Raw genomic sequence first — 27,697 nt, 5'->3', positions numbered from 1 at the left:
TATTTCTTTTAAAAACCTAATCCTACTGATGTAATATTTATTTTTTAAACTTTCTGATAGAAGAAAAACTAAGTAAACGTCTTCTAGTGATCTCTAGTTTTATTGCTTCAAGGTACAGAATGTGGGCCAAACTTTTTTTTTTTTTTTTGCGGTACGCGGGCCTCTCACTGTTGTGGCCTCTCCCGTTGCAGAGCACAGGCTCCGGACGCGCAGGCTCAGCGGCCATGGCTCACGGGCCCAGCCGCTCCGCGGCACGTGGGATCTTCCCGGACCGGGGCACGAACCCATGTCCCCTGCATCGGCAGGCGGACTCTCAACCACTGTGCCACCAGGGAAGCCCCCAAACTGTTTCTTTGGCCAGCTTTTTCAGCTTTTCATTTCTTGATACATGCAGTCAGCTTTGGGTGATGTTCTAAGTATACGTGAAAGAAGGTGTGTTCTCTCTAGGGTAAGAGCTTGATGTATCCCTGCTTATTAAACCTTATTAATTATTAAAAACCTCTGGGTTCTTATTGCCTCCTTGATCTATCATAAGCTAATAACAGTGAGGTGTTAGTCTCAGACGCAACTGTATTTTTGTCGATTTTTTCTTTTGCATTTCCAGCGGTTTTTGCTTTCTACTTGATGCTCCTTAATCCACATATGGAAGTTCATGGTTTTGTACCTTCATTACAAATGCCTGTCAACATGAAATGATTTTTCTGTTCCAGTCGTTGCTATTTCCTTGAATTCTATGTTTACAGGGCATCACCTCAGCAGAGGGACCAGTTTGGGAACCAGGGTCAGTGGTGCGGAAGCACTGAGGTGGCCCACGGGTTTGGCAATGAGGCAGTGGAGGTGGGAAAGGCAAGCCAGGCTACAGAGGGCTGGGGAAGGGGCGGGAGGCCGGAGGCGGAGATGGCAAGTCCCTGCAGGCAGTAAGTACACTTTAAAAAAGGTTGTCTGAAGTGTAGAAAACCCAGCCTGGAGAGCAGGTGGAGACCTGGTATTTTAAATGCTGTGAGAAGGAGGGGCAGGGCCTGAAGAGTTAGGAGTGATGAAAGCAAGGGGCGGCCAGGGGCTGCCTCGGGAAGGAATGGGGGTCCCCTCCTCTCCCGTGGCTGCTTTGGGGAAGGAAGCGAGGTGAGAGCTGGGGCGCCTGGCTGGCGGTGAGCCGGGGTGGGGTAGAGGGTCACTGCCGCTGTCTTCCCGCGGTGGGCTAGGAGGCTGGCTCTTGGAGCAGGGAGAGCATCTGGCTGGGAGGTCCGAGAAGAGTACGGGTTTGGCTGAACCACGGTGGCGAACAGGGCAGGGAGTCCTTGCTGAGAGGGGAGACGGGAACCCACAAGGGCACGGTCTGAAATGGGTTTGTTTTTTTTTTTCCTGCAGTGCTCACCTGTCCCCTGTGCAGGGTGCAACTGAAGGGGCTCAGGCGCTGGCTTGTTCCCAACAGAGGCCCTGGGTTCAGCCTTGCAGGTGGGTCTGGGCCATGAGTTAGGGCTTCTCAGGTATCAGAGGCTTGGGTTTAAGTCTAGCTCAGCCATGATCTGCTGGTGGCCCTGGACCACCTCCTTCCCTCCTGGAGTAGGAGTTCAGGGGCCTGGCAGGAGCTGCTGTCTGCTGTAGGGAAATGCAGGGGCCAAGCTCTGGGAGCCTAGAAAGTCCACGCTTGTCAGAGCGAGGGGGAGGGAGAGACCCCAGCCCGGAAGAGGACGGGCAATCCCAGATCACGCAGGGTCTCCCCTACCACAACTGCCACCAGGGTGAACCGAGTGCTGGTAAAGAACAGTATCAGGCCACGATGCAGGAGTCACTCCTGGAAAAGCTCCTGAGACACAGCTGAATGGAGAGGCGAGTCAGGCTTAAAATAGCTAAATAAATCTTTAATATTTCTAATTGCAAATGTACAGAAATTGCACAGCCACAGTCTTAGAACACCAACAACTTTCTCTGTACATTATTACACAGTTAGAGTCACAACCGGAGGGAGGCGCTCCAGCCAAGACGCCAACATTTGCATTTTTTCCTTTTCACATACTTACAAAAGGGGGGGCAGGGAGGTGGAATGGGGGCTGGGGGCGGCTTGGGGGAGTGTGTAGAAAAGAGGGGCCGTTTCCCTGGACGGTCTGCCTTCCGCAGACGGCCGGGGCGGGAGGGGGAGAGGTGTACCCTGGGGCAGATGCTCTGCGGGGTGGGAGTGGGGGTGGGTGCCTGGAGCTCTGGCCCTGGTTCCCCACCCCCATTCGGGGCAGGCGGAAAGAGTCTCCACTTACAGGAAGTTTGACCATTTCCTTCACCCTAAACATAAACGTTAAGCAAAATGTCAGGCCTCCCTGTGTTGGCAGGAGAGGGGAGGGGAGAGCCTTCTCCAGCAGGGCTGGGCCTGGGTCTCCCCGAGCAGGGAATGCCTTCCTTCCTCCTCTCTCAGGGACACGGGTTCAGTGTGACCCAGGCAGGTCGCACGTCCCCACCACCCAGAGAGCACGCTGCACAGCCGACAGATAAAATGCCACGGGCAGGGAAAAACCCCATCACCCAAATCCACAACCTCTGCCTCCTGCCCAGCACTGTTCTCTAGATTAAAAATAAAATAAAAACCGTCGGAGAGCAGCGGTCCCGGGCAGCCCTCGGCAGCACCAGGACTAAAGGACTATGTACAACCATTAGGTGAAATAGTTACATTACAGTCAAACACCAAGAACATTTACAAAAATCGTCAGACTTGCAATTCAGATAAAAATCTGGGAAGAGTCTGTACACTTTTACAGTTTTTGCACTAAGTAAATAAGGCTCTCGGCCTGAGAGCTCCCAACCCAGGCCAGGGGCCGCCAGCACCGGCCACTGCTGGCCTCCTGAGCCCGGCTGTCCAGGCCCTGGGAACTTCCCCCCTGTATTGCTAAGAGGCGCTCAGTCCGAGGTCGCTCAATGAGGCATCGGCGGGGCCGGGGGTGGGGGGTGAGAGGGAACCAGAGGAGGACGTCACGGGGCCAGGCCCTGCCTGTGTGGCCAGAGGAGTGAGGCAAGGCCTCCGCCCCCATGACCTGCCTTCCTGAGGTCTGTGACCCTTGGGGGTCCTGCCCTCTCCCCACAAGCGGGTCTCTGGGCTAACTGGTTTCACCCCAGGACGGGGCGCAGTGTGGTCCGAGCCCCCCGCCGTGCTCCCCTTCCTGGGGGGCTCTGGGGCAACCTGGGCCCTGGTGGAGCGTCTCCAGCCCCAGCGACAGGAAGGGGTCTCCCCAGCTTCCCACGGCTGAGGCAGACGGGGCGGCTCCTGGCTGCGGGGTGAACGCCCCAGCTCCTGCCTGAGATTCCCCAGGGCCAGGGGTGGGAACAGGGAGGGACGAGAGAGACCCACGCTCCTGCCCACCTGTGTCCCGCAAGGGGGGGGCGGGGAGGGCCGATAAGCTACAGAACAGCCTAGAGCTGAGGAAAACCGGCCCCAGCCGCGGGTGAGCACCTCCCTGTCTGCAGCGCCTGGTCCTCGGCTGGGCCTGGGAGGGCTGAGGCAGAGGCTGCCGCACACACGGGGCGGTGCAGGCTGCTGCTGTCTTGGAGAGGGAGCAAGTCTAACATCCTCCAGGGCCGCTATTTCCCATGCAGTGCGCACGCTCAATTTAAAAGGCCCCTGTGTTCCAGCAAGCGAGCAAGCGGGCTTTTGTTTCTAATGCATACTGTGAAAGGAAAAAAAATCACAGTTATCCACCTTCTCAGGGCCTGCGGGCGCTAGACTTTTCTTTAACCATCCATCAGGAAAGCTCAGCCTGTCTCTCAGGGGGAGCACCTGCCGGCCACTCCCTGCAGGGCCACCGTGCCCGGGTACACTAGCTCCGGGAGAGGGGCTGGCACCGCGCAGTGCCACCTGGGCCAGCTCTGCCCAGGTCTTTGTCTTCGGGGAGCCCCAGAGCATCAGCCTGGGCCCACGTGGCAAGTGAGGGAGGTCCTGGATCTTCCCACGGGCGCAAGGGCCCAGAAGAGAGCTGCGGTCCTCGCTGGGTCCACCTGACAGAACAAGTTAGGGAGGGAAGGACGGAGGGCGGGAGCGGGAAGGCGGAGGGTCTGGGGGCAGGTGACTCCTCGGTTCCTCACAGCCGGGAAGGGTCCCCGCGCATGCAGGGACAGGTGCTCGGGGTAGAGATAGGCGGGGGACCCGGCGCTCCGGCAGCTCCGTCCTCCCCCCCGCCCCCCCCCACCTGCCGACCGCCCCGTCGGCTCCTGGAACTGAGGGGCAGGTCCCACAGGGCAGGGCCTGGCTGCCTGGCAGTCCTGGGGAGGGGAAGCCACGAGAGTAGGCCCCTGGCTCTCCGACCCTCCAGCTCTCCGGGCATTTCCCCCCCTGGGGAGGGGTTGGGGGTACATGCACTCAGCCAGGTCAAGGAGGAAAGGTGACGCACACCAAATTCAACACCCGACAGAAACATTGCGCAGCCCCTGTGCCTGCTCCCCAGCCCGCAGTCTCTCGGGCCTGCACCGAACGCGCTTCTCGGGGAGCGGGCCGCTGTGCCCCGGCGCGCTGCGTCAGTCTCTCGCGGCTCCCTCTGCGGCCGCCTCCTGGACCGCGGCTGGAGGGAGGCGCCAAGCCTCGGCCTCTTGCCCCTGCGCTGGGGCCGCTCCTCCCCAGGCCGAGACCCTGCCCTGGGCCACCATGGTCCTCCCTCCTCGGGCAGGTTAACAACTGCTGCTGTTTCTGAACTCGCCGTTCTCAGTAATCTGCAATTTGGTGGGGTTGGTGGGGGAGATGCCGTTACGGGCTTGCATGCTGTACCTCTCTTTCAGCTGTGTCAGGGCGCTCATGAGGCGGGCGTTGGCAGCATCCAGTGAGGCGATGCGCTTCTCCTGTGGGCAAACAGGGCATCAGCTGGGGTCGCGGAATGGCCTCCTGGGCCAAAGGGGGTCCGTGCCGGAAAGGGATCTCCCTGGAGCTGTGTCCACCTACAAGCAGCACTGGGAGGGGGAAGGCAGGGGGCCTGGAGGATACCACGTGTGAAGGATGGGAAAGGCACCGAGGTGGCAGTGGTCCTGCTGGGGAGGAGGCGGTCTTGCCATCATGGACCAACACCTCCTTGCGCCCGCCTTCCTCATGTCTCTACCTCATCATCTGCTTCTCACCCAAAGGGAGCAGCCCCAGCAGTGTCGGGCACAAGCTTGTTCACGTGTGTGTGCACTGGCAGGTACAACACAGAGGCCACAGCTACCAGTCAGCCTGTGCAGTTTCCAGACTGAGCAAGCCCTGGGCCTGGAGAGGAAAAGGGCGCAGACCTGGGTGAAGGAGACTGGAGGCCAGTCTCTTAACTGTCTCCCCTCTCAATGCAGTTGGGAAGCCACAGCTCTGAACAAGAGCTCCTTTGCTCCCTCTCTCCCAAGCCTGCTGTCACCCCCAGCCTTTCCCATGCCCCTCCCAACAGTTTCCACTCTTTGGTCAGGAACCCTGGTGAAAGGCAATACCCACCAAGCTGCCCCTGCAGGGGAGGAGTTGCCCCGCCCTTTTCATAGCCTGTCCTAGTGAGCTTGTGGTCCACCGAGACCCTCAAGTCTGACTTCTTGGAGCAGAGATCCTGATCTCCTATCCTCCTTAGCTTCTGCAGTGGGGTATGACTGAGGATGTGAAGAAACCAAAGTCACCCCCTCCTTATCCCAGGTCCTTTGACACCCGTGGCTGACCAAAAGGCCAGAGCCCCACACCTGGGCATCAATGATCTTCTGTTTGGAGTCTACAGCTGCTTGCATCTCCGCGTGGTCCTTCTTCAGCTCCTCCTCCACTGACATCAACCTGTTACCAGAGACAAGGACAGTCAGGCTGGCATTTGAGGGTGCAAGTGAGGAGGTGAGTGCGGGGCCTGGTGGGAACAAACCATCACCCCTGCACAGAGGGGGCATACTAGGAGAGCCCCTCCTTGGGCCATAGACTCACCTCCCACACTTGCCTGGGACACAGGCCCTCCAGCTGGCCCCCGACAACTGACACAGGCTGAGCCTGCTCCTTCCTTATGCTTCACCCGCCCCAGATTCTGTTCCCAAACCCCCAGAAGTCCCTGGGGCTGCCGCTTTCCTGGTGTTCTTCCAGGAGCCACAGGGGTGGGAGTGGGTGTTAGATCCTCACCACACCCCAGAGCCAGGCAGGTGGTGTAACATCATGAGACCTGTGGTTTGAGTGGGAAACAAAGGCCCTGCGAGGCTCTAGAGCTTTCTCCACCCACCCCGTATTCACTGAGGCTGTGCCGGGCACTCGAGGTCGCAAGGCAGTAGGGACACAGGCAGGGAGAAGGTAACCACGCTCTGCAGTGGGCAGCTTGTGGGCCATGGGGACAGAGAACAGGAAGCGGCTGGCTGTCTTGGGGGTGGGGGTGGACGCACTGAACTGGACAGCTGAAGGACAAGCAAGGCCTGCCGCCTGGGTAATGAGCAGGGAAGACGCGAGGACCACGATCCACAGAAGCTCGGAACTAGGGCCAGCGGGGGCCTGTGGCCAGCTGCTCCTTCCCCGAGACCCTTTCAGGTCTCAGCCTGCTTGTCTCCCACGTACCTGTCAGTCACTGCTGATCACTCCCACCTTCCTACTCTCTTCCTTCAGCTTTCAGACCCCATGCTCTCTGGGTTTGCATCCTAGCTCCCAGGCCACTGCTCTGCAGAGGCCTTGTCCTGTCTGCCCCTAGGCTGTCAGGGCTCCACAGGGCTCTGCCTCCGCGGCCACTCTTCCTGCTCTACCCTCTTCTCAGAGGAGTTCACCTACTGCTTTATTTCCGTCTCTACCCGCACAACTTCTCCAGAGCAGCAGAGCATCTAGCCCCCAGGCGAGCACTTCGTCCATTTCACAGCAGATTCACAGGGAGGTCAATGTGCTGGGGCAGCTACCACAGAGGGCTGTCGTGAAAAGCCAATGGGATCAGGGGTTGAGGAGGAAGGGGTGTGGGCTCACGCCAAGAGGGGAAGTTCCTTGTCATAGGTAGGTACGTCACTGAGCAAAGCCTGTGAGAAGCAGGAGTGGGAGGAATGGAGGAAGGGGGAGAGACTTCTGCTCCCAGCTATGGTGGAATAACAAACAGGCACTGGATTTAACCTCCTGCCCTAAGAAAAAACCAAACTAGAAAACTGGACAAAATATATGAAAACAAAGGTTTCCAGACACTGAAAAGCAGGCAGTGCAGTGCAGTACGGTGACCCCTAAGAGAAGGGAACACACGAAGCGAGCCCCACCCACTGCTGGCAGTGTCCCGGCAAGCAACGGAGGGAAGGGGTCACGTGGAGTCAAGGAGACCCTGGGAGGATGGAAGGGTGGGGGAGCCAAGCTTTTGGGGGCAGTGCCAGAGAGGAGAAAATGCAGAGAGGACTCTACCTATCTCCTGAGGGGTCCCCTTGGGGCTCTGGCTGAGGACTGCTCTGCACGCTTGTGAGAAAATAGCCGGGCTGGGGCAAGAGCCATGGGAAAGGAATACCCAAAACCACCCCAGGAATAGCTCATGATCCCTCTAGGCAGTGTGGAAAAGCACACTAACACAGGAGGCATCACGTAGAATCCCCAGCAGGAAAGTCCTCGACAGTGAAGCCAGATCAGGCCTAGGCTAAAGCCTGTCCAGGACCCGCCCCAACGAAGTTGAAAAGTGAGCCTCCAAAGAATCAAACCGATCCTTCCAACGTCACTGTGTCCCAGAGCAAAGCCCCCAGATACTGAGAGGAACACAACGCATCCAACAGCTACGTGAAAATCACAGTGTCTGGCATCCAACCCCAAATCATCAAGCACGCAGAGAAGCAGGAAAACAAAACCAACACGTGACCAGGAGGAAAAGCAATAAAAACAGACTCAGAAGATGTCAGATGATAGAATTAGTAGACGAGGACGTTAATACAGCTGTTATAAATATATTCTACACGTTCAAGAAAATAGAGGAACGTGTGAGCATGATGAGAAAAGAAATGGATGGGATTTAAAGAAAACTGAAAACTTAGGGGCAAAAATACGACACCCGAAATGAAAAAATACTGGATAGGATTAACGGCAGATTAGACGCTTAAGAAGAAACGATTAGTGAACTTGAAGACACTGCAACAATCTAAAATAAAACACAGGAAAAAGATGAAAAAAGGGAAACAGCAGAGCATCAGTAAGATGTGGGACAACGTAAAGCAGCCTAATGTATATGCAATTAAAGTCCCAGAAAACAGACTAAGGAGGCGGAACCCCACACCCACAGATTCAAGAGCTCAACAAACCCATGAAGAAAACATGTCAAGGCACTTCATAATCACGTTGCTGGCAATGGATGAGAAAGAAAAAAACTGTAAATCAGCCAGAAGAAAAAGATACTATCAGAGTCCCTGTGATCACAGCCTGGGTAAGGGGAAAACTGGGTCCACTGCTAGTTTCCGTAAACAGCCACACCACGCACATGCTTCTGCTACAACAGCGGAGTTTTAGCATATTAGTTACATAGTTGCGATAGACACCATGTGGCCTGCGAAGTCTAAACACTTATTATCTGCCCCTTTACAGAAGGTTTCTAACCCCTGCCCTAAAGTGACAACAAGATACAGCTAATATGCCAATAAAGGAGATAAAGTGGAACCGTAAAAAATACTCAATCTAGGGCTTCCCTGGTGGCGCAGTGGTTGGGAGTCCGCCTGCCGGGAGCGCGGGTTCGTGCCCCGGTCCGGGAGGGTCCCGCGTGCCGCGGAGCGGCTGGGCCCGTGAGCCATGGCCGCTGGGCCTGCGCGTCCTGAGCCTGTGCTCCGCGGCGGGAGAGGCCGCGGCGGTGAGAGGCCCGCGTACCGCAAAAAAAAAAAAAAAAAAAAAAATACTCAATCTAAAAGGGGGCAGGAAAAGGAACAAAACAGATGGTACAAATAGAAAACAAGTAGCAAGATAATAAGTTTAAATGTAATTATATTGACAATTACATTAAATGTAAATAGTCTAAACATTCCAATTAAAAGGCAGAAAACTGTCAGATTAGATAAAAAGCAAGAACAATAAGGTGTCTGTAACGGAAACTCACTTTATAATGAGGGACATAATTGGGTTAAAAGTATAAATAGGATGAAAAAGGATATACCAGGCTAATACCAATCAAAAGAAAGTTAGGGCAGCTGTCCTAATATCAAACAAGGTAGATTTCAGAGCAAGGAATATTACAAGGGATAAAGAAGATGATTTTATAATGATAAAGAGATCAGTTCGTCAACAGCACATAACTAGCCTAAATGTGTATGTGTCTAAGAATAGAGCTTCAGTGAACATAAAGTGAAAACCAATAGAAATGAAAAGAGAAACAGATAAATCTGTAATTAGGATTAGAAACTTCATTATCCTTTTCTCAATAATTGATAGAAAACAAGTACAGAGAAAAACCAGTAAGGATATAGAAGACGTGAACAACACTGTCAACCAAATTGACTTAATTGATGTGTACAGCAGGGAGGAAATACCAGGCTTGGCTAGTAGAAATAAATGTGTTACTGAATTCAGGAGAGCGTGCACCTCTCAGAGAATAGATAAGATGAGAATGTGGTTAAATGAAAAGTGTTTCCTCTCTTGGAACCACACACATGAGGTGAGCCAAGAGCAGAGCTGGAAGTTCAGTCAACAGGGGGTTTCCAGTCACCCTGGTTATAGGTCCTCTGCTCATGCTAACCATTTTATAAAGAAGAAACCCACAGGTAAATCAAGCAGGCAATAATTAGAAGCAGAGAAACAGGTGGTCTGAACAGGAGGAATTAAGGAAGGATCTTTACAGTGGACAGAGCATGAGGCCAGGTGGGGGAACATCCCGGTTACTGCACACCTGCTGATCTATCCTGATGACAGGCTCTCGCACCATGTGAACAAACAAGCTGTAAGTCCCCACGGTCTCCTCCTGCGCCTGGCAGTACTGTCATAAGGAAGTAAACTCCACGACTGGGGCCCTGTGGGCTGGTCTGAATGCTACACCCTGACTGTATTCCCCGCTTGCAGACATGCAGGAGCGTGTATCCACTTTATCCGTGGGCAGAGTGGGAGAGAGAAGGGAATCAACACAGAAATAAAGGTGAGCCACCAGTAAGGATGAGAGTCAGCATTAGTCAATGGCCCACCTGGAAATCTTCCTGCATAACCCACAGGCACCTTAAAACTCAACATATCCACAACTGGCATCATCTCTCTCCCGCCCCATCCAAACTGCTCTTCTTCCAAAGGTCCCCATCTCAGTAACTGGCACCATGACACACCTGGATGCTCTTGGTAAAAATCCGGGGCTCATTCTGGCTACTTCTTCCCTCCCACCCTCACCCACTGCATGTAACTGACATTCATTCCTTTTCCTGCCCCGGAATGGACCCTCGCTGTCTTTCCTGGCACCTGCATCCAGCTTCTGAACTCCCCTGTGAGTGCGCAGCAAGAAAACATGACTCCCTACAGGGAGCCCAGGCCCTCTGCGGCTGCCTTGGCCAACCTCACCTTCCGCCATCGACACACACTGCACCGTGTGGGCCCCCCACACTCTGGGCTACCTCCCGCCTCCGGGCCTGTGCCACTGTCCCCACCGCCTCTGACGCTCTTCTCTCTCCACACTCGGCTCACCCTGCGGCTGAGCAGCCCCGCCCTCGGATCCCGGGCCTCCTGGACGGCAGCGGACAGGTCCGCTCCTCGGTGCGCATGCGGCCAGAAGCGGGCGCAGAGCAGTAACAGGCGGCCGCGCTCACCTGCTGATGATGCCCTTCATCTGGATGTCCTTGTCCTCCTGCTGCCGTCGCAGCCGCTCCTCGCCCTCCTCCAGCCGCGCCTGATACTCCAGCACCAGCTTCTGGGTGGTCTCCTCCTGGCACTTAAACAGGGTCTCATACTCCTCCAGCTTCTTGGTGGACATTCGCAACTTGTCCTGCAGCACTGCCAGGTCCTGCTAGGAGGGCGGCGCGCCACGGGCACAGCACCCAGGACAGAGAGCACAGCCTCGTGAGCCCGGGCAGGGGCACAGGATGGGAGGCAGCCCGGCTCGGAATGCCTCAGGGCCCATCACCATCTATCTCAGTCCTCTTCCCACAGCGGGGAGACGCCCAGGGAGAGGGGGCCAGTGACACTCGATGCCTGGCCCCCATCCGGGGCTTTCCCACCCGCCAGCCCAACCTACAGCTAGGAGGCAGATGAAGACTCAAACCAGACCTCAGAAGTAAAGGTCTTGAGCTTTTCATAATAAAAAAAAGTTATAAACCTCTTGGGTACATTAAGGAGATGACAGTGCTCTGAGAGACGGGGGCTCCACAGGAGGGGACACTGAGACCCAGAAGGCAAATGACCCAATCACATGGGGAGCACAGTGACTGATGCGGTGAGATCCTAGCCTCCCAGACTCGATTTGACCCTGAAGCCGTGGCAAGTCGCATAGGAAGTCAGGGGAAGAGATTAAAGGCAGTGGTCTAGGGCTTTCTGGATCTGACTCAGCCCAGCACTCTCGGCCTTCAGGGAGGAGGAGGGATGTATAAAGCGGCGAGAGAAGCAGTGAGCTGGGAGGCTGTGCGAGCTGAACAGAGAGCGAGGCAGGGTCAACACCCGAATCAAGGGGCTGGAGAGGTTGGGCGCCGGGTGCTGTGAGAATACAGGGAATGGGGAAGGCAGGAAGGGCCTCTCCTTGAGTCTCGGGCATCGGGAGCCAATTCACTCATCAGCAAAGGACTGCCCAGAGGCCAGGAGGCAGCAAATGTAACTCCTGAAGCAAAGCTGGCCCCAGAGGAGAGCCCAGCTCTGGGAGAAACAGCCCCATCCTAGGTCTCCTGCACGGCTGGTCAGAGTGGGGTCGGGAGGGCCCTCCCTGACAGAGGCAGGACCAGGTATTCAAGGAGCTCAAGGGAACTCCAGGATTTGCCTGCGAGGGTTAATGGCAAAGAAAGAGAGAAACAGCAGCTCACTGGGCCAAGGCACGAGGAAAGAGAACACTCCAGCTGCAGCCTGACCCTTGAAATCGTTCAGGCACTCCTTGTAATTCACAGATGGGAAGGTAGGTAGTCTCAGAAAAGCGCAGAGCCTGGCCCCAGACTCACGCAAGGAGCCTGGGGTGAAGCTGGCCCTCCTTGCTCCCCAGCCAAACTCTGGCTCTTGGAGCACTGTGCCCCATGTCCCCTGGTCCCGTTCACGCAATAATGGTGAAAGCAGGTGGATGCAGTGGACCAAGGGGATGGTGGAGGCAGCGGAATGCAGCATGGACGTGGATCTGACCCCAGGCCAGCGGGAGGGAGAGCGGACACCCCGCCCTGCGTGCCCTCGCCCGAGAGGCTGCTACAGGCTTTCCTGGGGCCGAGAGGGGCGAGGGCACCCACGGTGAGTGGGGGAAGTGGCTGCTGTTCTGGGGGGCCTTGCACTGGTCCTGTGTCAACCTGGGCTTTGGCCTCCAGGAGGAGATGCGGATCGGCCATGGATCCAGGGCAGCTGCCACAATAACTAAAAGAATCGTGGAGAACGGAAGCACCCCACTGCTCACCCAAATACTAGATGTACGTTGGGGGTGGGATTTGGATGTTTTAGGACCAATATTTTTCCCCTGGAAAGAAGAAAACATCTCGGTAGCAATCTGACATCACCCCTCCCTGGCTCTCTCTCCCAGACCCTGGTGGAGACGGGGACTGGGGGAAAGCCAGGCCGTGGGCAGGCACAATCCCAGAGCGGAGGGGCCTGGCCGGGGTGCCTCCCTGCTGTCGCCAGGACCCGTGCCTCTGCCTCTTCATGCGTGAGGCTCCCCCCAAGGGTCTCCATGCACCTCTCAGGCATCCCTGACCCCCCAGGTCCTGGATTCTCCTCAAGTCCCAGATGCTCAGAAGCTCGGCTGCCCAGTCACTTAGGGAAGGTGCCTCCTGGGGTCTGGATTCAATACGATTCCTGGGTGGGTCTCACATGCAGCCCATGTAGGAAACCTCAGGTTTAAGCTAAATCCTCCAAATTCCACTGACGGCTGTCCTCACGTGGGACCAGGGGTTGAGAGGGGACTGGCCATGTGTGGGAATTCAGGGCTCGAGGGGAGAGAATTCTGCCAGCCACCTCGGGGAGGCAGCCCGCCCTGCCCCGAGCTGCCAGGGTCCAGCTTTACCTTTTCTGCTTGGCTGAGCTCTTCCTTACTCCTGAGCCTATCCCTGTGGGGCGGGTCTGGGCCCAGGCCCTCGTCTTCTAACAACTGTGCGTTCATGGTCAAGAGCCAGGCGGCCGTGCGGTCCAGGGCATTGGGGCTCACGGGTGAAGGGCCCTGCGATGAAACACAGCTGTGAGGGGCTGGAGAGAGGGGTGGGGGGTGGCCTTGGGTGAGCCCCAGGGACAAGTGGCTCAGAGGGAATCTTTAGCTGACTGGGCACGTCTGAAGCAGCCCCCGGCCCAGGCAACTCCAGGTGGCCTGAAGCAGAGTCGGGAGCCCGGGTGGCCTCCTGAGCGTGGCTCTCTGCCGCCCAAGCGAGAGCGAGTGGACCTGGCCCGGCAGGTCAGTGTCTGGCCCACAGCACATCTGTTACCCTACTGCGTGTACAGCCCTGGAGGCCATCTCAGAGCAGGAGGGGGCCTGGGGGCCACGTCAACCCCTACCCTGGGTCGGGCTTTAACAGGCTTGGAGCTGGACATGGACGGACCCCTCCCTCTTCCTCCTTGACCCCAGCTGTCTCTGAGGAAACTGGCAGAGGGACCCCCGGGCCGCAGTGTCCCTGGTCCACAGGACGCAGGCAGGAGCCGGTGGGGCCGGGGGAGGGGCCGGGGGGTGCACAGGCTGGGGGGATGGGGACGAGTGGGGCATCGTTCAGCATGGGATGGCAGCGGGTGCAGGTGGCGATGACACGGCCAGGAGGAGCAGCGCAACACGGGTTCAGGCCGCCCCCGGCGCCGGCAGTACTGACCTGCTTGTGCACCGCACGAGGCTTCAGCTCAGGGCTGTCGCCCTTGGAGGAGGAGGACTGTTGCCGCAGCCGGGCTCCGGGGCCAGCCCAGTCGGGCGAGGCCGACGCCAGGGTCCCGCTCGAGGGCCGCGGGTACTGCAGGGTGCTCAGCAGGGTGGGTGGCGTCCGGCCGCGGGGCGCGGGAGGCGGCGGCGGGGGTGGGGGCGGCGGCTGGTCGATCCTCCGCTGGGGGCCGGCGCTGTTCTGCCGCGGCCCCGGGGGCTGCCCACCCTTCTCAGTCAGCGACACCTGGCGCCGCGCCAGCTCCCCGGCGGTGCTGCTGAAGCTTCCCAGCTTGGCGGCAGCTGCCAGCTCCTCGCTGTTGCTGTGGGAGCTCAAGGAGCTGTGGCCCTCGGAGCCAGAGTCGCCAAGGCCACGGGGAGACAGCGGCAGGCCGGCCGCCATCTGGTACACAGGGTTCTGGAAGGAGAGCGGCGCCAACAGCTGGGGCCGGCCCGGCGCGCCCTCCGAGGTGCCCGCTGTGCTCGGCGTCTGGCCTGCCCGCCGCACCGTGGCCAGCCCTGCCAGGCTCACTGGGGCCACCCGGGCCGGCCACCCGGCCACCAGCTGAGCTGCAGGTGCCTGCCCGTCGACGGCGAGGGCGTCGGGGCCCGCCGGGGAGCCCGCCTCCCCGTCCAGCGTGCGGGCGTCCTGGAGGTCCACCATGGACAGGCTCTTGCCACCGTTGGCCATCTGAAGATCAGGCTCGTTGGCTTCCGAGTAACTCGAGCTGCGGGCAGGTGAGGGCTGGACCCCGGAGGACCTTGTGACAAAAAACAAGTCCTTGTTTTCGGGGGTTGGAGACGGTAACCGGGTGAAATCTATCAGACTGCAGGGAGACAAGCACACACAGGGAAAGAAGGGGGAAGAGAAGAACTGTGAATGCGGCCAAGGCGGGTCCCAACCGAGAGCCCCCGCCAACCTGCCGCCCACCCGGCGGCCTGAGCCAGGGTGGGGGGAAGGGGAGGGGAGAAGAGGGAAGGCAGGGGAGGGGAGGTGGTGTGGGGGTAGTGAGAGTGGGAGAGTCCCGGGGCCCAGTGGCGCAGCTGCAAAACCAAACCACAGCCCGGGCAGCTGACCCTGGCAGAAGCCACCACGAGGGCGAGGGGCTGACGGCTGCTCCAGCACGGAACCTCTGCACTAGGGACCCGCGCTCCTAGGGTCAGGCCAGGCGGCCTGGCAGGCCCTTTCCCTGCTCAGCTGCATCTTGGGACAGTAGGTACTGGGGCCTGAAGTGTTCTGGAAAAGCCCTCTGACTAAATCCAAACCCACGACGCAGTGGCTCTCTGCTATCCCAGGGTCCTGCACCGAGAACTAGGGCTTCAAAGCCACGGGGGCTCCCTCTGCCTCTTCCCTCTGCTCCTAGTCACACTGGTAACCAGGTGGGGGCCTGTGCTGAGAGAAGCCTCCACCTGCAGCCTCCTGCTGCCACCCGTCTGACTGGCAGGCGGGGGCTGGCGCTTCCGGCAGAAGCAAGGAATCAGAGGAGGCTCCTCCGGGCGTGACTCAGGCGGGGAGGGCCTGCACCTGCCGTGGCAGGCCATACCCTCACCCCCAACCCAGACTCCCAGACTCTCCCTGGCCCCTCCCTGGAAGCCAACTCCTTGGAAGGAGGCACAAAGCCAGGTGGGCTTTGGAGGGAAGAATGCGGGGGTGAACAGGGCTCTGAGTGGGCTAGAGGCAGCAAGAACTTGGGGGTTCAACATGGGCTTAGAAAAGAGTTGGCTTAGCCTGGGATGGTGAGCAAGTGCCAAGTCCCAGGTGATGGGACTTAGGCAGGGCAGGTAGCGGCCACTCAGGGCCACAGCACTTGTGGGCCGAGAGGAAGTGGACAAGGGCAGCAGGTGGAGCCGGGAGAAACCCAGACGAGCCATGGGCCTGGGCCGTCCTTCCACACGCCCAGGTCAGGTCTCCTGAGAACCCATGTGCCCGGACACCTCTCGAGCCACCACTCGGCTAAGGTGCGTTCCCCACCTGAATCTCTGCTTTGCCTCACTTGGAAGATTGTATGAACGGCCCCTCAAGACTTAGAGGGACCCGAGAAGGGGCATCAAGGTCTCTGCATCTCCCGCCTCCCCCTGGGCCTCCAGTCCCTCGCACCACATCCCCAGGTCCTTGATCTCAACGCCCTCGCCTGCTAAAAGCCTGCTGCTGCCACCATTTCAGAACCAGAGAGCTCCCAACTCTGCTGCTCCAGCCTCATCCTCACTGGCTGGTCCAAGATGACCCTGGTGGAGGAGGCGAGGGTACAACTGCACCATAAATAGTTCACTGTAAACGCCAAGGTCCTCATTTTGATGTCATCACTCAGAGGACACTCTGCCTCCCCCTCCACTGTTGTTTTATTTACTGGGCACTCGTCCCAGGGCTGGGGGCTCAGAGCAAGAGCTGGGCCTCAGCACCTCTCTAGTTTCCCAGGCTCCCAGCCTCTAAGCCTTACAGTCACCTGAGCTCCTCCTGAAAACACACACCCTGGAGCGTCACTTCTGGAGATTCTGATTCAGGTCCAGGAAACACATACAACCCAGTGATGTGGAAGTGTTTGGGACCAGTAATTGTTCTTCAACAAAAGATGGGTTGTCTTTCTCCAGGCCTTTATCTGTGCTAGTCCCTCTGCCTAGAACGCCTTTTCCACCAATGGAGGTATTACTTTTTCCTAAGCTCCAAACTATAGCACTACCTCCTCCAAGAAGCCTTTCCTGATTTTTCCCAAACAGAACTTCACTACTTAGGGCCTGAAAAACACACCCAAGTCTCATTCAGCTTGTTTTATAAACGCCAGCGCAGGTACCTTCCACCCCACATGAGACTGCAGGTGGCTGCGCCTTGTCTGAACAGGCACCCCGCAACACCCAGCATGCCCGGCGGCTCTTACCCGGAGACGTCGTTCTCGATCACCATCTTCTGCAGCCCCGCTGAGATGCTGCTGCTGCCAGAGCCGGGCGTAGAGGCCAAGTCGTTGGTCCCCGCAAGCTGCCCACTGCCTGGGGCACTCAGTGCCGTGTGCACCTCCCTCAGGATTCGAGGCAGAGGCCCCAGTTTGGATACGATGCTCTGCAAAAACACAGCAAGAGGCAGGTGTGACCCACTGGGGCTGCCTGTGGAGGCCAAGTGCACTGTAGCCACTGTGTTCAAAACTTCTAAAGAGCCAGTCAGAAATGCAGGCCCGCCCTCCCATGCAGGTCAGATCCGGCAGGTCTGGGATGCGGCAGGGAGCCCAGAAATCGCAAATGACGTTTTTACCAGCTCCCCACATATTTCTGGGACAGGGTGCGAGGCCCACAGGGAGAAACGCTAACCTAGTCCAAGCCTTTCACCCCAGTCTGTCCTACCTCAGTTCCCCCCCAGAGAGGACAGGCCACACGGAATCCCGGACCCTCCCCACCTGCGAGGCTTGGCTCGGGGATGGCTCCCTCCCATGTCATCTACTCCACCGGGTGGGCTGGGCCCTGACCCACTCTGACACCTGAGCCCCAGGGGCAACAGCCCAGGCACCAGGCAGGCACCACCACACGCCTGTCAGGCAGACAGTGGCACCTGGGCTGGCTAAACCTCGCTATCCTGGTTTAGACCGATGGTGCTAAGCGTTCCGGGCTGGGGACGGGGGACTCTGCCTTCCCCTGGCTTATGCCCCAGCTTCCATCTAGGGCTTTGTGCAAAAAGAAAGTGTGAAAACTCGTGTAGTCAACAGAGAAGAGACGTGAGCGGCAAACAGCTTGACTTTCAATCCTGCTGCAACTTCTGTAGCTCCCGCCTGGTTGCGCAGACATGGAAGACGGTGGCAGGGCACAGGCGCTCAGTTAAGTGGTGGCCGTAGACTGAATGGTGTTGGCAGCAGTGGAGGGAGAGAAGCCCTTGGCCCTCATTTCCATTTCTCCCTCCTGGGTCTCTCGGAGCCAAAGGGCAACGGACATAAAGGAGCAGAAATGACTGCAACAGCATGTTTGTAGTTAAAAGCTGGGCCTAATCTGAGCGTCCAGTAAACTAAATGGTGCAGACACATGACAGGACAGTCTGTGCCATTAGAAAGGTCACAGTGGCGGTGTGGCACGTACTGTCGTGAAAAGATGCCGATGACGGAGGAGTGAGAAACGCATGCAGCACTGCACACAAAGTTCTCACTTTAACAAAAAGGGAAAGGACTTTGCCTGTGTGTGTACTTAACACATGCACAGATGTACCTGGAAGCCTACACACCAGAGCGCCCTAGGTGGTCACCCCTAGGGACCTTCCAGTCCCGGTTCAGCAGGAGCTACTTTTGTAAGATGGTCCCACAGAGCCCTGGAAAGCAGATGTTCTGGAAGTGGATCCTGGCAGGCCTAGCCCTTGCTGCCAAGAACCTGCTCACTGTGCGAGCTGGGGCTGCTTGGGACAGTGGAACCCAGGCCACGGTGGCTGCAGCAATGTCAGAGATGTCTAGGGAATAACCATTTCAACTGATGGCCAAGGGCAATTCTGGAAAGGTTTGCAACTTCCTGCCTGACACGTGGAGGTGTGGAATCTTCAGTCTTCTTTTTCATATCGGTGGCCTTAAAACTCAGAGCAAGGACATTTTCAGAGAAGCAGCTAACCCTGATCACACTTGTCGGAGGCAGGGAGCACACCCTCAGCAGTGGACTCCATCCACTACGCCACAGCCGAAGCCCCTGTACAGAGCGAGCTCCCCTGGGCAGGGGCTGCCGCGGGAACACGGCGCTCCCCACCGAGGAAGTGGGCCCCGAGATCCCCAGCGCTGACAGGGCCTGGGCTGGACCCTCGGGCTCCGGCGCCCGGCAGGGCCACTGATCTGCACCGCACAGGCGAACCCTCTGAGCCCCTGGCTACTCTGGGAGCTGGAGCGGCCTGAGGCAGCTCTGGTGGCCTTCGGCCCGCCCTCCGCCCATTGCAGCCCGGTGCACAGGCACCTGCTCCAGCTGGCTGACGGCCTCCCAGAGCAGCGAGTGCAGGCTGGAGAGCTCGCGGCCCAGGTCGATGTAGCCCTCGAAGCCGGCCGTGTTGGAGATGGTCTCGGGGTTGGAGATCTCCAGCAGGAAGCGCTGCATGTTGGTCCACTCGTGCTCCAGGAACTGGTTCATGAACGACATGTACTCCTCCTTGCTGCCAAACCTGGAGCCGAGCAGACGGGGTGAGTGCCCTGGGCCCCGCCCAGGAGCCCCCCTTCGCCACTTACTCCCCAGCCAGCCAATCCACTCTGGCTCAGGGCCCTCATGGCTAAGGCTAGAGACCCTTTCTGGGCCTTTTCTCACAGGACCTGGAAGGTTCCGTGGCCCTCACTCCCCATTCGCTGGCAGTCACAATCTCCTTCCTCTTTTCCCCCAAACGGCAATGGCCTGGTGCGTAGGCGACTCTCAATCCATGCCCGGCCAGGTCTCTCTGCTGAGCTTTCAGACACATTCCACCACGGGCACCTCCCCCTTCGTCCTCAGCTTGGCCAGGTCTGCGGTCATCTCCGGCACCCCGAACCTGCGCCCTCCTCCGGGGCTCCCTGCCCCAAGGGGAGACGCCACCACCCAGCAGAGAGCTGCACGAGGAGCCCGGCCGTGGTCAGCTCCCCCCGTGCCTCCCCCACCGCTGGCCAGGCTGCTGACCTTACCTTCTAATCACCCCGTGACCTCGCAGCAGTGCCTCCAGCATCGTCACCTCCCGGGCCCAATACTTCCATCCCTTTGCTGTTACCAGAAGCGTAATTTTGCTCTTCTCCCAGCCTCTCGCCTGCCAGTCCCGCCCCCTCCACCCCCTGGCCCCACTGCTGTCAGGCTGAACTCTGTAGGACTCTCACCCTCTCCCTCGCTCCAAGGCCCTGCCTGGCCTTCAAAAGCCCCTGCTTTCCTCTTGGGTCTCATCTCCCACCTCCCCCAGCCTGGTACTTGCTGACTCAGGGACTGCACAGTGCCTGGTCCCTCCCGGGCCTGTCTGCCCCGGCTGCCCTTCGTCCTGACACGCAGTTGGGGGAGAACGTCTTTTAGGAAGCCTCCTTCTCTCCTCTCCCAAGAAGCGCAGGGCCCTCCTGCGAGTCCACGTGCCCACGTCCACCCGCTCTCTCCCCTGCTGTAGGGCTGTCTCCCGGAGGGCAGGCCGGGCCCAGAGGAGGCCCAGAGGGGGGCTCCATCGACACCTCCTGAGAGCGCCTTGATGACCCAGCCCTTCCGTTTCCACCCACTCCCTCTAAGGTACAGCGAGAACACTGAAGTGCTTCACTAGCAAAGACGTCCTTGGCAGCCTTAGATAAGGCCAATCTGAAGCAAGCCGGGTGCCCAACCACAGGGGTCGGCTTCAGGAGACACAGGCCCTTGTCCCTCAAAGGCATATTAGTCACTCATTTCAAAACCAAGCGTATGAATGGTAAGTACATGGGAGAATCCTTATGATAAAATGTTCATTCAAAGAAGCAGAAGGGGGCTTCCCTGGTGGCACAGTGGTTGAGAGTCCGCCTGCCGATGCAGGGGACACGGGTTCGTGCCCCGGTCCGGGACGATCCCACATGCCGCGGAGCGGCTGGGGCCATGAGCCATGGCCGCTGAGCCTGCGCGTCCAGAGCCTGTGCTCCGCAACAGGAGAGGCCACGACAGTGAGAGGCCCGCGTACCGCCAAAAAAAAAAAAAAACAGCAGAAGGAAAAAATAGCTTGTCTTCTCCCCTTTGAAAATTACACGGAAACATACCACAGCGGCATGTACGTTCAGCAGGGGAGCTGGGGTGCGGGGAAGGACTGAGGACAGCAGGGACTGGCCTGCCGCACGGCCCAGCTCTGGGGCGGACCCTGCCGTCGGGGGACGTGGCACTCACTTGGCGAAGTTGGCCAGGTTCTGGGTGACCTTGGCTATGAGGGTGAGTGTGCGGGCGGTGCGGTCATCGGGGTACTCCTGCAGCAGGTTGAAGAGTGAGGGCGACATGATGGCCGGGCAGAGGAAGCGCAGGAACAGGGAGGCGCTGATGAGCCGCTCGCTGATGTCCGGCCGGCCACGGCTGCTGCACTCTTGCCGCCACGAGGCGAACACCTCCTTCAGCTCCCGCGGGAAGACACTGTGCCAGGACACACGAGGGGGGGCCGGCCGTCAGGCAGGGCGCCGGGACCGGAGGGGGCAGAGCAGGGACCCGGTTCTGGGTCCAATGGAACCGAGTTCCAGCCCTGCTCCACGATCAGGGCTGTGTGAGCCGGCACAGGAAGAGCACAGGGCAGGCACAGGAGCAGGGTCGCCCGGGCCACAGTCAGGTGGATCTCTCCCCAAGGGGTTGAGTGGGGTGGGACACAGGCACGGGGGAGCCGGCAGTGAGGGCGAGCTCCCAGAGGGCTTCACCCCCCTCCCCACACGGCAGGCATCAGGGCCTAGGGGAGAGTGAGGAAAACACAGGAGGAACAGACCACCACTCCTTGGTTCCCATCCCTGCCTTTTGAGACTTACTCCCTTCACGCAAATAACGTTATAGAGTTAGAGGTTTTCAGCAGAGCTCGGGGTGATCAAGAAGATGGCTGGATCCTAACCACAGGGTGAGGACACGGCTCTCTACTTTCTCAGTGGGGAGGGAAATGGAGGCAGTGGCCTCCCCAGGCGGACCTGGGGTGAGTGCAGGCCACGTTCCCGGCACCTGGCTGGGGGCTATCTCCTCTGGGCGTCCCCCCCACCCCCGCCACAGGGAGGCCCCACCAGGCCAAGCTTTAAGTGGCCTTCCTATCTTTTCACCCTAGAAGATGGGCGCTCCCTGAAGCCAGAGTCCACCTGGCTCTGTCACTAGCTCAGGGTGCTCTGACCCAGGGCCTGGCCCTCCCTGGGCTTCGGTGTCCTCACTCTCACACTAAGAACAAGGCCTGCCCTGCCAGCTCAGAGCCATCTTAAGGCTGGGACCCCCCCAAGACTTTAAGAGGCTTTGATCAGCTTGAAAAGCTTCTGCCCAACAAGCCCAGCACCCAGCCCGGCAGACTCTGGCAGTGAATGTGGCTGAACCAACAAGGACGTGGCTAGAGAGGAAGTGAGGGCAGGTGACCTTTAGTCCTGGCCTCTGAAGTACCAGGCACAGGACTGGGCAGGGGGCAGGCGCTGGGTGATAACATCTATCAACAGCCTTATTCAGAACGGAGAGGTGCCTCTGGGCCTCTACAAACGCCAGAAAGAGGAAACAGAAAATCATTGTCCGTGGTTATGTTTCCCTGTGTCCCACACCCGGTCCGCCCTGGGAACAGGCGGGCAGAGGGTGAAAACACAGCCTAGCCCAAGGGTGGGAAGTGTGTTCCAGAGCTCAGGCTCTCTGGCTGCCCCTCTTCCCCTGGTGCCAGGGTTCATTTTCAGCTCAGCCCAAGAGGCCAGGCTGGCCCCAGGTGAGCACCCTGTGTAGCCCTGGGCCAGAGGGCCCTGGGCCGGAGGCGCCCACCCCACTGGCTCTGGCCACTCCCTCTGCCCAGATCCAAGGCTGTCGCTCACCTAGCAGGCCCGTCTCTGCCTGTCCTTCGGGAGCAGCAGAACATTCCTGGGCCCTCCTGTATGCCCAGGCCCGAGCTGGTGAGTCTGCCTGCCCCCAGGGCGCTCAGGGTGTGTGCAGGAAATGGACTTGGACCCAGGCACAATCAGGCACTCTGATGGGAGCGGGGCTGTGAGCGAGGGTGCCCAGGAGAGGGGAGCCGACCATATGCGGTGACCTGAAGGAGGGCTGCAGAGGGGAGCCAGATACAGGCCAGGCCGGGAAAGAACATGATCAAAGAAAGGAGGGAGGTATGGATGGGGGTCAGGGGGTGGGAATGGGGTCAGAAGAGCGACCTGGATGGGGACGGGATGCAGGTCCTGAGCTGCAGCAGTGACCGAGGAGGAAACCTTGGCAGCTCCTCCAGTGTGAAAATATACCCACTGCTTGGGGCTGGCGGCACGGTCCCCTGGACAGTGACGAGGCTGTACTCGGCACCAGGTCAGCCGCCACCAGACATCCATGCCTGGGACGCTAGCCTTGCAGCTAGGCTAGCACTCCTCAGCGGCCCCGGGACTGATTCTGGCCCTGACCGCGGTCCTGTACGAGCGGCCGGCTCAGCACACCTCTGCTCCTTTCTGGGGCTGCCAGGAGCCCGCGGACCTCTGTCCCAGTTAAGGCCCAATCCACCTCCTTTGTCCTCTACAGCCCCAGCAGGAGGCCCACACCTGGTGTCCAGGCACCCACACAGGCCCCTGCTGGGCCTGATCACAAGCCTGTGAAGTGAGCACCAGCTCCTACGGACAGGTGAGGAGTCCCAGGTGAAGCCATCCGCCCACCCCAGGTGGGTGCCCGAGCAGGGCCTTGTCAGTCTGGCTCCCTGGGCAGCCCCAGCACCTACAACAGCACCAGCTGGTGCCCACTGTTAAGCATGTGCGACGGGCTGCCAGGTCCGGTCCTCACCACTGCACAAACCACGTCCTGCCTGTACGCTCTGGAACACTGCTTACATCTGACAGCCCAGAAAGGACCAGGACGGGGGCCTGGCAGCCCAGCGAGACTCAGCGGGGTCAGGCAGAGGGTGGCTTCCAATCCCAGAGCCCCACTCTGAAGCCGTGTGAGGTGCGGGCGTGTCCCCTCTCCTCTCCTTATTAAACCTCAGCTCTCCCGTTCGTGAGTCGGGGAAGATGGACGAGAGCCCCTCACAGAGCTGTCCGGAGGGAACAAAGCCCAGCACTCCGTAGGCACCTGCACAGAAGGATGCAGAAGGACAGGGGAGACGCAGGGGTGGGGGGCCCTGGGCAGCTGAGGCCGAGAAGGGCACGGAGGCAGCACTGACCAGTAGGAGTTGATGATCTTGCAGAAGGCCAGCTCGCAGCACATCTTGAGGTTGCCCTGGTGCTCGGGGAGGTCAGCGGCTGAGCACTTGCTCGGGTCCACTTCACAGTTCTCATCCGATTCATACAGCGCTTTGATGAACTCCCCTGCGGCCAGAGGGCAGGAGGCGGCAGTGAGGACCTGGCGAGCTTGCCCCGCCTCTGCCCTCTGCCCCCGGCCGGCCCACACGCCCTACCCAGTGCGTCCTGCAGGTACTTCTGGCCCACCAGCTTGAGGTACTCCTCGATGGCCTTGGTGGCCAGCGTGTTCTCCCGGAAGATGAGGTGCTCGTCTCCACAGCGGTCCACCTCCGACATCATCAGGTCTGTCAGGAAGTCCTGTGGAGCCAGGTGAGGAGAGTGGACCTGAGCAGACTCGGCAGGTAGGACCCTAGGGTTCCAGACCCACACCCTGGCCAGGAGCCCCTGCTCCTCGAGGCTGCTCCATTGCCAAGCTACTGGTACCCACTGGTGGGGGCTGCCTGGGAGTGAGGGCAGGGCAGCCTGATGAGGGGGGACATCTAGCCATGGCCACATCAGAGCTAGGCACCGGATCAGGGATGCAAGAGCATGCTGCATGGAGCCATGGGCCCCCGTATCACAGCCGGACCCGCGGAACTCAAATCCCTGCTCAGCCCTGCCCAGGCCTGGTGGGGTGACGGGAGCAGAACTCCCCCACCCAGCGCCATCAGTGTCGAAGAGGACAGATGGGCTGCCCTCTGCCCCTCGCACAAGCAGCTGCCACTGTCCACCCATTACTCTGACGGGGTCTCCCACACCAGACATGGGCTCGTCCTGTGCAGCCTCACAGGCAAGGACGAGAGAGAGGCAGAGGCAGTCCGGCTGCCCTGGAAGGCAGCGAGCCAGTGCTCAGATGGAGAGAGCACCGACCTCGGCCTGGGCGGGAAGGCGGCCCACCAGCCTCTCAGCCCCAGGCGCGGCTTCACGGGCAGACCCCAGGAGGGAGCCTGAGCCCACGCCTTCCCTCCTGACTGCAGGGAGGCTGCACGATGAACCTGCTGCATCACCCAGGTGGAAACTCCTCCCTGGAGCCTGCGCCTCCTCACGCCCACGGCCAGCCTTGTGACTTGGGGGATGGGGGGGAGGGCAGGCAGGAGGCAGGAAGTCGGAGACCCGGAGGAGGGTGACAGTCGGGCCAGGGGCCGCCCTGCACAGAGGCTGCACTGGCCAGTGCGGGCCAGGGCTTCTGGAGCTCTGGAAATTCCTCACTCCGATGGGCACAACTCTGGGCCCCTCTGGAATCACAAGTGGCCCTTGAAATACAGAACCGAACTCTGGGTCCCGGAGACCTGGCTGGCTGGCCAATGGAGAGACAGGAGGGGCTGGGGGGAAGTGGCAGTTGGCCTCTCCGGGGACCACACAGCCTGAGGACCCCTTCCTGACCACAGGGACCTCCAGGGCCCCCTCTCTGAACACACGACAGCAGAGGTAAGTACTGCGTGTACTGCTCTGCTCTTGCCCACAGGGCTTCCTGAACTCCTAGGGCAGGCGCGAGGCCCAGGTGGGGAAGAGGAGGGGCTCTGCTTAGAGCTAGGACCCAACAAGGGGGAAGAGGCACAGAACAGGACAGGGACCTGTCCAAGGCCACACAGCTACCTGGGCCACACTGGGCCCGAGTCTCGTTTCCAGGCCCTGTTCCTCCCCTCGCACTGAGGGGAGGGGGGACGGCAAGGAGAAGGTGCCAGGTGCCCCCTCACATAGCCCTCCCCCGGGACTGCAGGGCCCTCGTCACGTGCTCTCGAGAGGCATCGCACCCATCAGTGCCCAAGAGGTCAGAGTTCGGACAAACGTCACGCCAGCAGCCCGAGTTACTTCCTATCCTTCCACCTACTGCTCTCCCCACCTAAGGGCCCACTGGGAGGCTGCAGCCCTGGCTTCCACCTCCTTCCACAATAAGCACCCTGATTCTTCTGTCTCAGCTGTGAGTATGAGCAAAGGTCCCTTCAGGTCGGAGTCAGACTCCCAGGCCAGCCCAGCCCTCGGGGGCCACGTACTGGAAGAACAGACACAGAGACAGAGAGGATGCTGCTGCAGCCCTGCTGCCTCCCCGGAACTCCCCCCGGAGGCACGGCTTCCATTCACTTAGTTTCTAGCCCCCTTCCCACTGCTAAGCAAGAAATTAAGAGACGGTCCCACATGCAGCCTTGCCCAGGCAGGTCGGAGGCTGGGGGCAGGGGAAGGTGGTCCAACAAGGCGGAGGAACCGAGTGCCGGACCCCAAGGGGCCCATGCCGGGAAAGCGCCCCTCCCTGTTCCTGCGTTGGTCCCACACCATGAGCCCAACAGGCAGGGGCTCTGAAGGGCCCGAAGGAGGCCAGGGCCTTCCGGGAACAGATAGAGGATAAGGGCCCCGATGGAGCACGTGCCCTGGGCTCTGCCTGCGGACCTGAGGCCCGGCCCCGCCCGTGTCTTCCCCAAGCCCAGGCTGAGGGCTCAGGACCTTGACCAGGGCAGTCCCTCACCCCCACCACAGGCCGCAAACCACACCACGTCCAGAGGGCAGAGGCCCAGCTCCCGGGGCCAGCACACACGGCCTCTGCAGTGTGGACGGACCCCACGTCCAGCCCTTCTCCACTGCATCCAAGGGAGGGGGCAGGGTGGAGAGGGGGAGGTGTGCCCTCGAGGCCCACAGAACCACACTCCACTGCGATGGGCAGGTAGGCGTGTGGAGCCTTCCAGAAGGAGCCTACCTGTCTCCAAAGCCAGGTGGGTGGGGCTGAGGTGTGGTCTGGCAGGGGGAGGCAGGTGAAAGGCCTCGAGAGGGGCCCTGCCCCGGCCCTGAAGTAGGGCCTGCTGGAGGGCTTTAGATGAGCTCTGCTCCTGGAGACTCTGGAGCTGGGGACGGCTGTAGCTGTGGCAGGCTGCCTGTCAAACAGACAGCTGCAATAGTGACTGTGTCCCATGTGTGTGAATTGGGAGTGACGGGGGAGTCTGGGGCTCGGACAGCGGCCTGCACCCTGACGGTCACCTGTTGGGATGTGTCCCAAACTCAACACCTCACTGAACGTGTGTGTCTGGGTTGCTGGGACCTGTGTGCCGGCAGAGGTGGGCCTCGTGGCCTGCTCGCCTCGAGCCTCAGGGAGGGGCCAGCCCTCTGGGGCAGTGGGTGAAGTCCCTAAACCCATTTCCTCACTGCAAGGTGTGCTCCGGTCCAGGGGCTCCATCCCCGCCTCTGTGATCAGCTCCAACCATGGCGAAGGAGCACGAAGTCCCCACCCTCCACGATGCATCTCTTGGGTTTCAGAAACTCACCTGGCTGTGACCAGTGCCTCCACCAGAGCTGAAATCCATGACGTGGACATGGGGACCGGTAGGTAATCCAGCACGTCACCCAGCCTCCCACGGGGCAACATGAGGTGGGGTCCCGCCTGAGGCCCACACACCTACCTTCACCTTGCCCGTGCTCTGCAGGATGTGCACCAGGGCCGATGCCATCTCCTCCTTGGTCTTGGCGCTGAGGATGGGCTCGAGGGCGGCGCAGAGCCCCAGGTAGTGGTTGGTGATGTGCTCGGCAAACTCCTTGTACATCTCCATGGGCAGGATGGTGATGGTCTGGTAGCGCGCCTTGATGCGGATCATGGGCCCGGGGCCCTTGCCGCTCTTGGGGTTGGGCGTCACCACCGGGTACCACTTCTCCACGAACTGCCGCCCGGCCACGGAGGCGGCGGGCAGGCTCACCAGGCCCAGGTAGCTGTTGCGTTCCTTCTTCTTCTTCTTGTCTGTCTCGCGGTACAGGTGGACGGTGACGGTGCGCAGGGGCGGCAGGTTGTGGAACTCGAAGTGCTCGCCCCAAAAGACGTTGTCAGTCTTGAGCTTGCCCGTGGTGCGTGCGTACAGCACGTCGTCCAGGCACAGCTCGCACAGGTACTTCTTCTTGGCAGGCAGGTCCTTGGCCTCGATCACCCACAGCTTCAGGATGTGCTCCACGCGCCGGCTGTTGTCCTGCACACACGCACAGGGGGGCCGCGGTGACTGGGGGCCCAGCCGCCTGCCCATCGCCCAGCCCGTAGCAGGGAAGAGCTCTTGGAGCCTGGAGGGACCGGGCCCCGGGCGAGGG

General features: G+C 59.7%; 1 protein-coding gene across 17 annotated transcripts in view; it reads right to left on the bottom strand.

Moving 5' to 3' along the window:
- Positions 1-1,841: 1,841 nt before the first annotated feature.
- Positions 1,842-27,697, bottom strand: part of DAB2IP (DAB2 interacting protein) — a 194,313-nt gene continuing 168,457 nt past the window's right edge. For 11 of the 17 annotated variants that reach the window (XM_073806523.1, XM_073806521.1, XM_073806528.1 and 8 more), the window contains 11 exons: positions 27,028-27,582; positions 23,818-23,959; positions 23,584-23,728; positions 20,637-20,873; positions 18,756-18,957; positions 16,727-16,905; positions 13,813-14,680; positions 13,026-13,178; positions 10,654-10,850; positions 5,659-5,746; positions 1,842-4,812 (listed from right to left, as the gene is read on the bottom strand). In XM_073806523.1, the coding sequence (XP_073662624.1) occupies positions 4,645-4,812; positions 5,659-5,746; positions 10,654-10,850; positions 13,026-13,178; positions 13,813-14,680; positions 16,727-16,905; positions 18,756-18,957; positions 20,637-20,873; positions 23,584-23,728; positions 23,818-23,959; positions 27,028-27,582 (2,934 nt within the window). In that variant the 3' untranslated portion in view covers positions 1,842-4,644. Of the gene's footprint in view, positions 4,813-5,085; positions 5,213-5,658; positions 5,747-10,653; positions 10,851-13,025; positions 13,179-13,812; positions 14,681-16,726; positions 16,906-18,755; positions 18,958-20,636; positions 20,874-23,583; positions 23,729-23,817; positions 23,960-27,027; positions 27,583-27,697 lie in introns of all 17 variants that reach the window. The other 6 variants (XR_012332659.1, XM_033858528.2, XM_073806522.1 and 3 more) reach the window with 6 other exon arrangements.

The sequence above is a fragment of the Tursiops truncatus genome, chromosome 6 (assembly GCF_011762595.2).
Source record: "Tursiops truncatus isolate mTurTru1 chromosome 6, mTurTru1.mat.Y, whole genome shotgun sequence".
Taxonomy (NCBI): Eukaryota; Metazoa; Chordata; class Mammalia; order Artiodactyla; family Delphinidae; genus Tursiops; species Tursiops truncatus.
The sequence above is the reverse complement of the archived record's forward strand: the minus strand, read 5'-3'. Positions and strand labels throughout refer to the sequence as shown.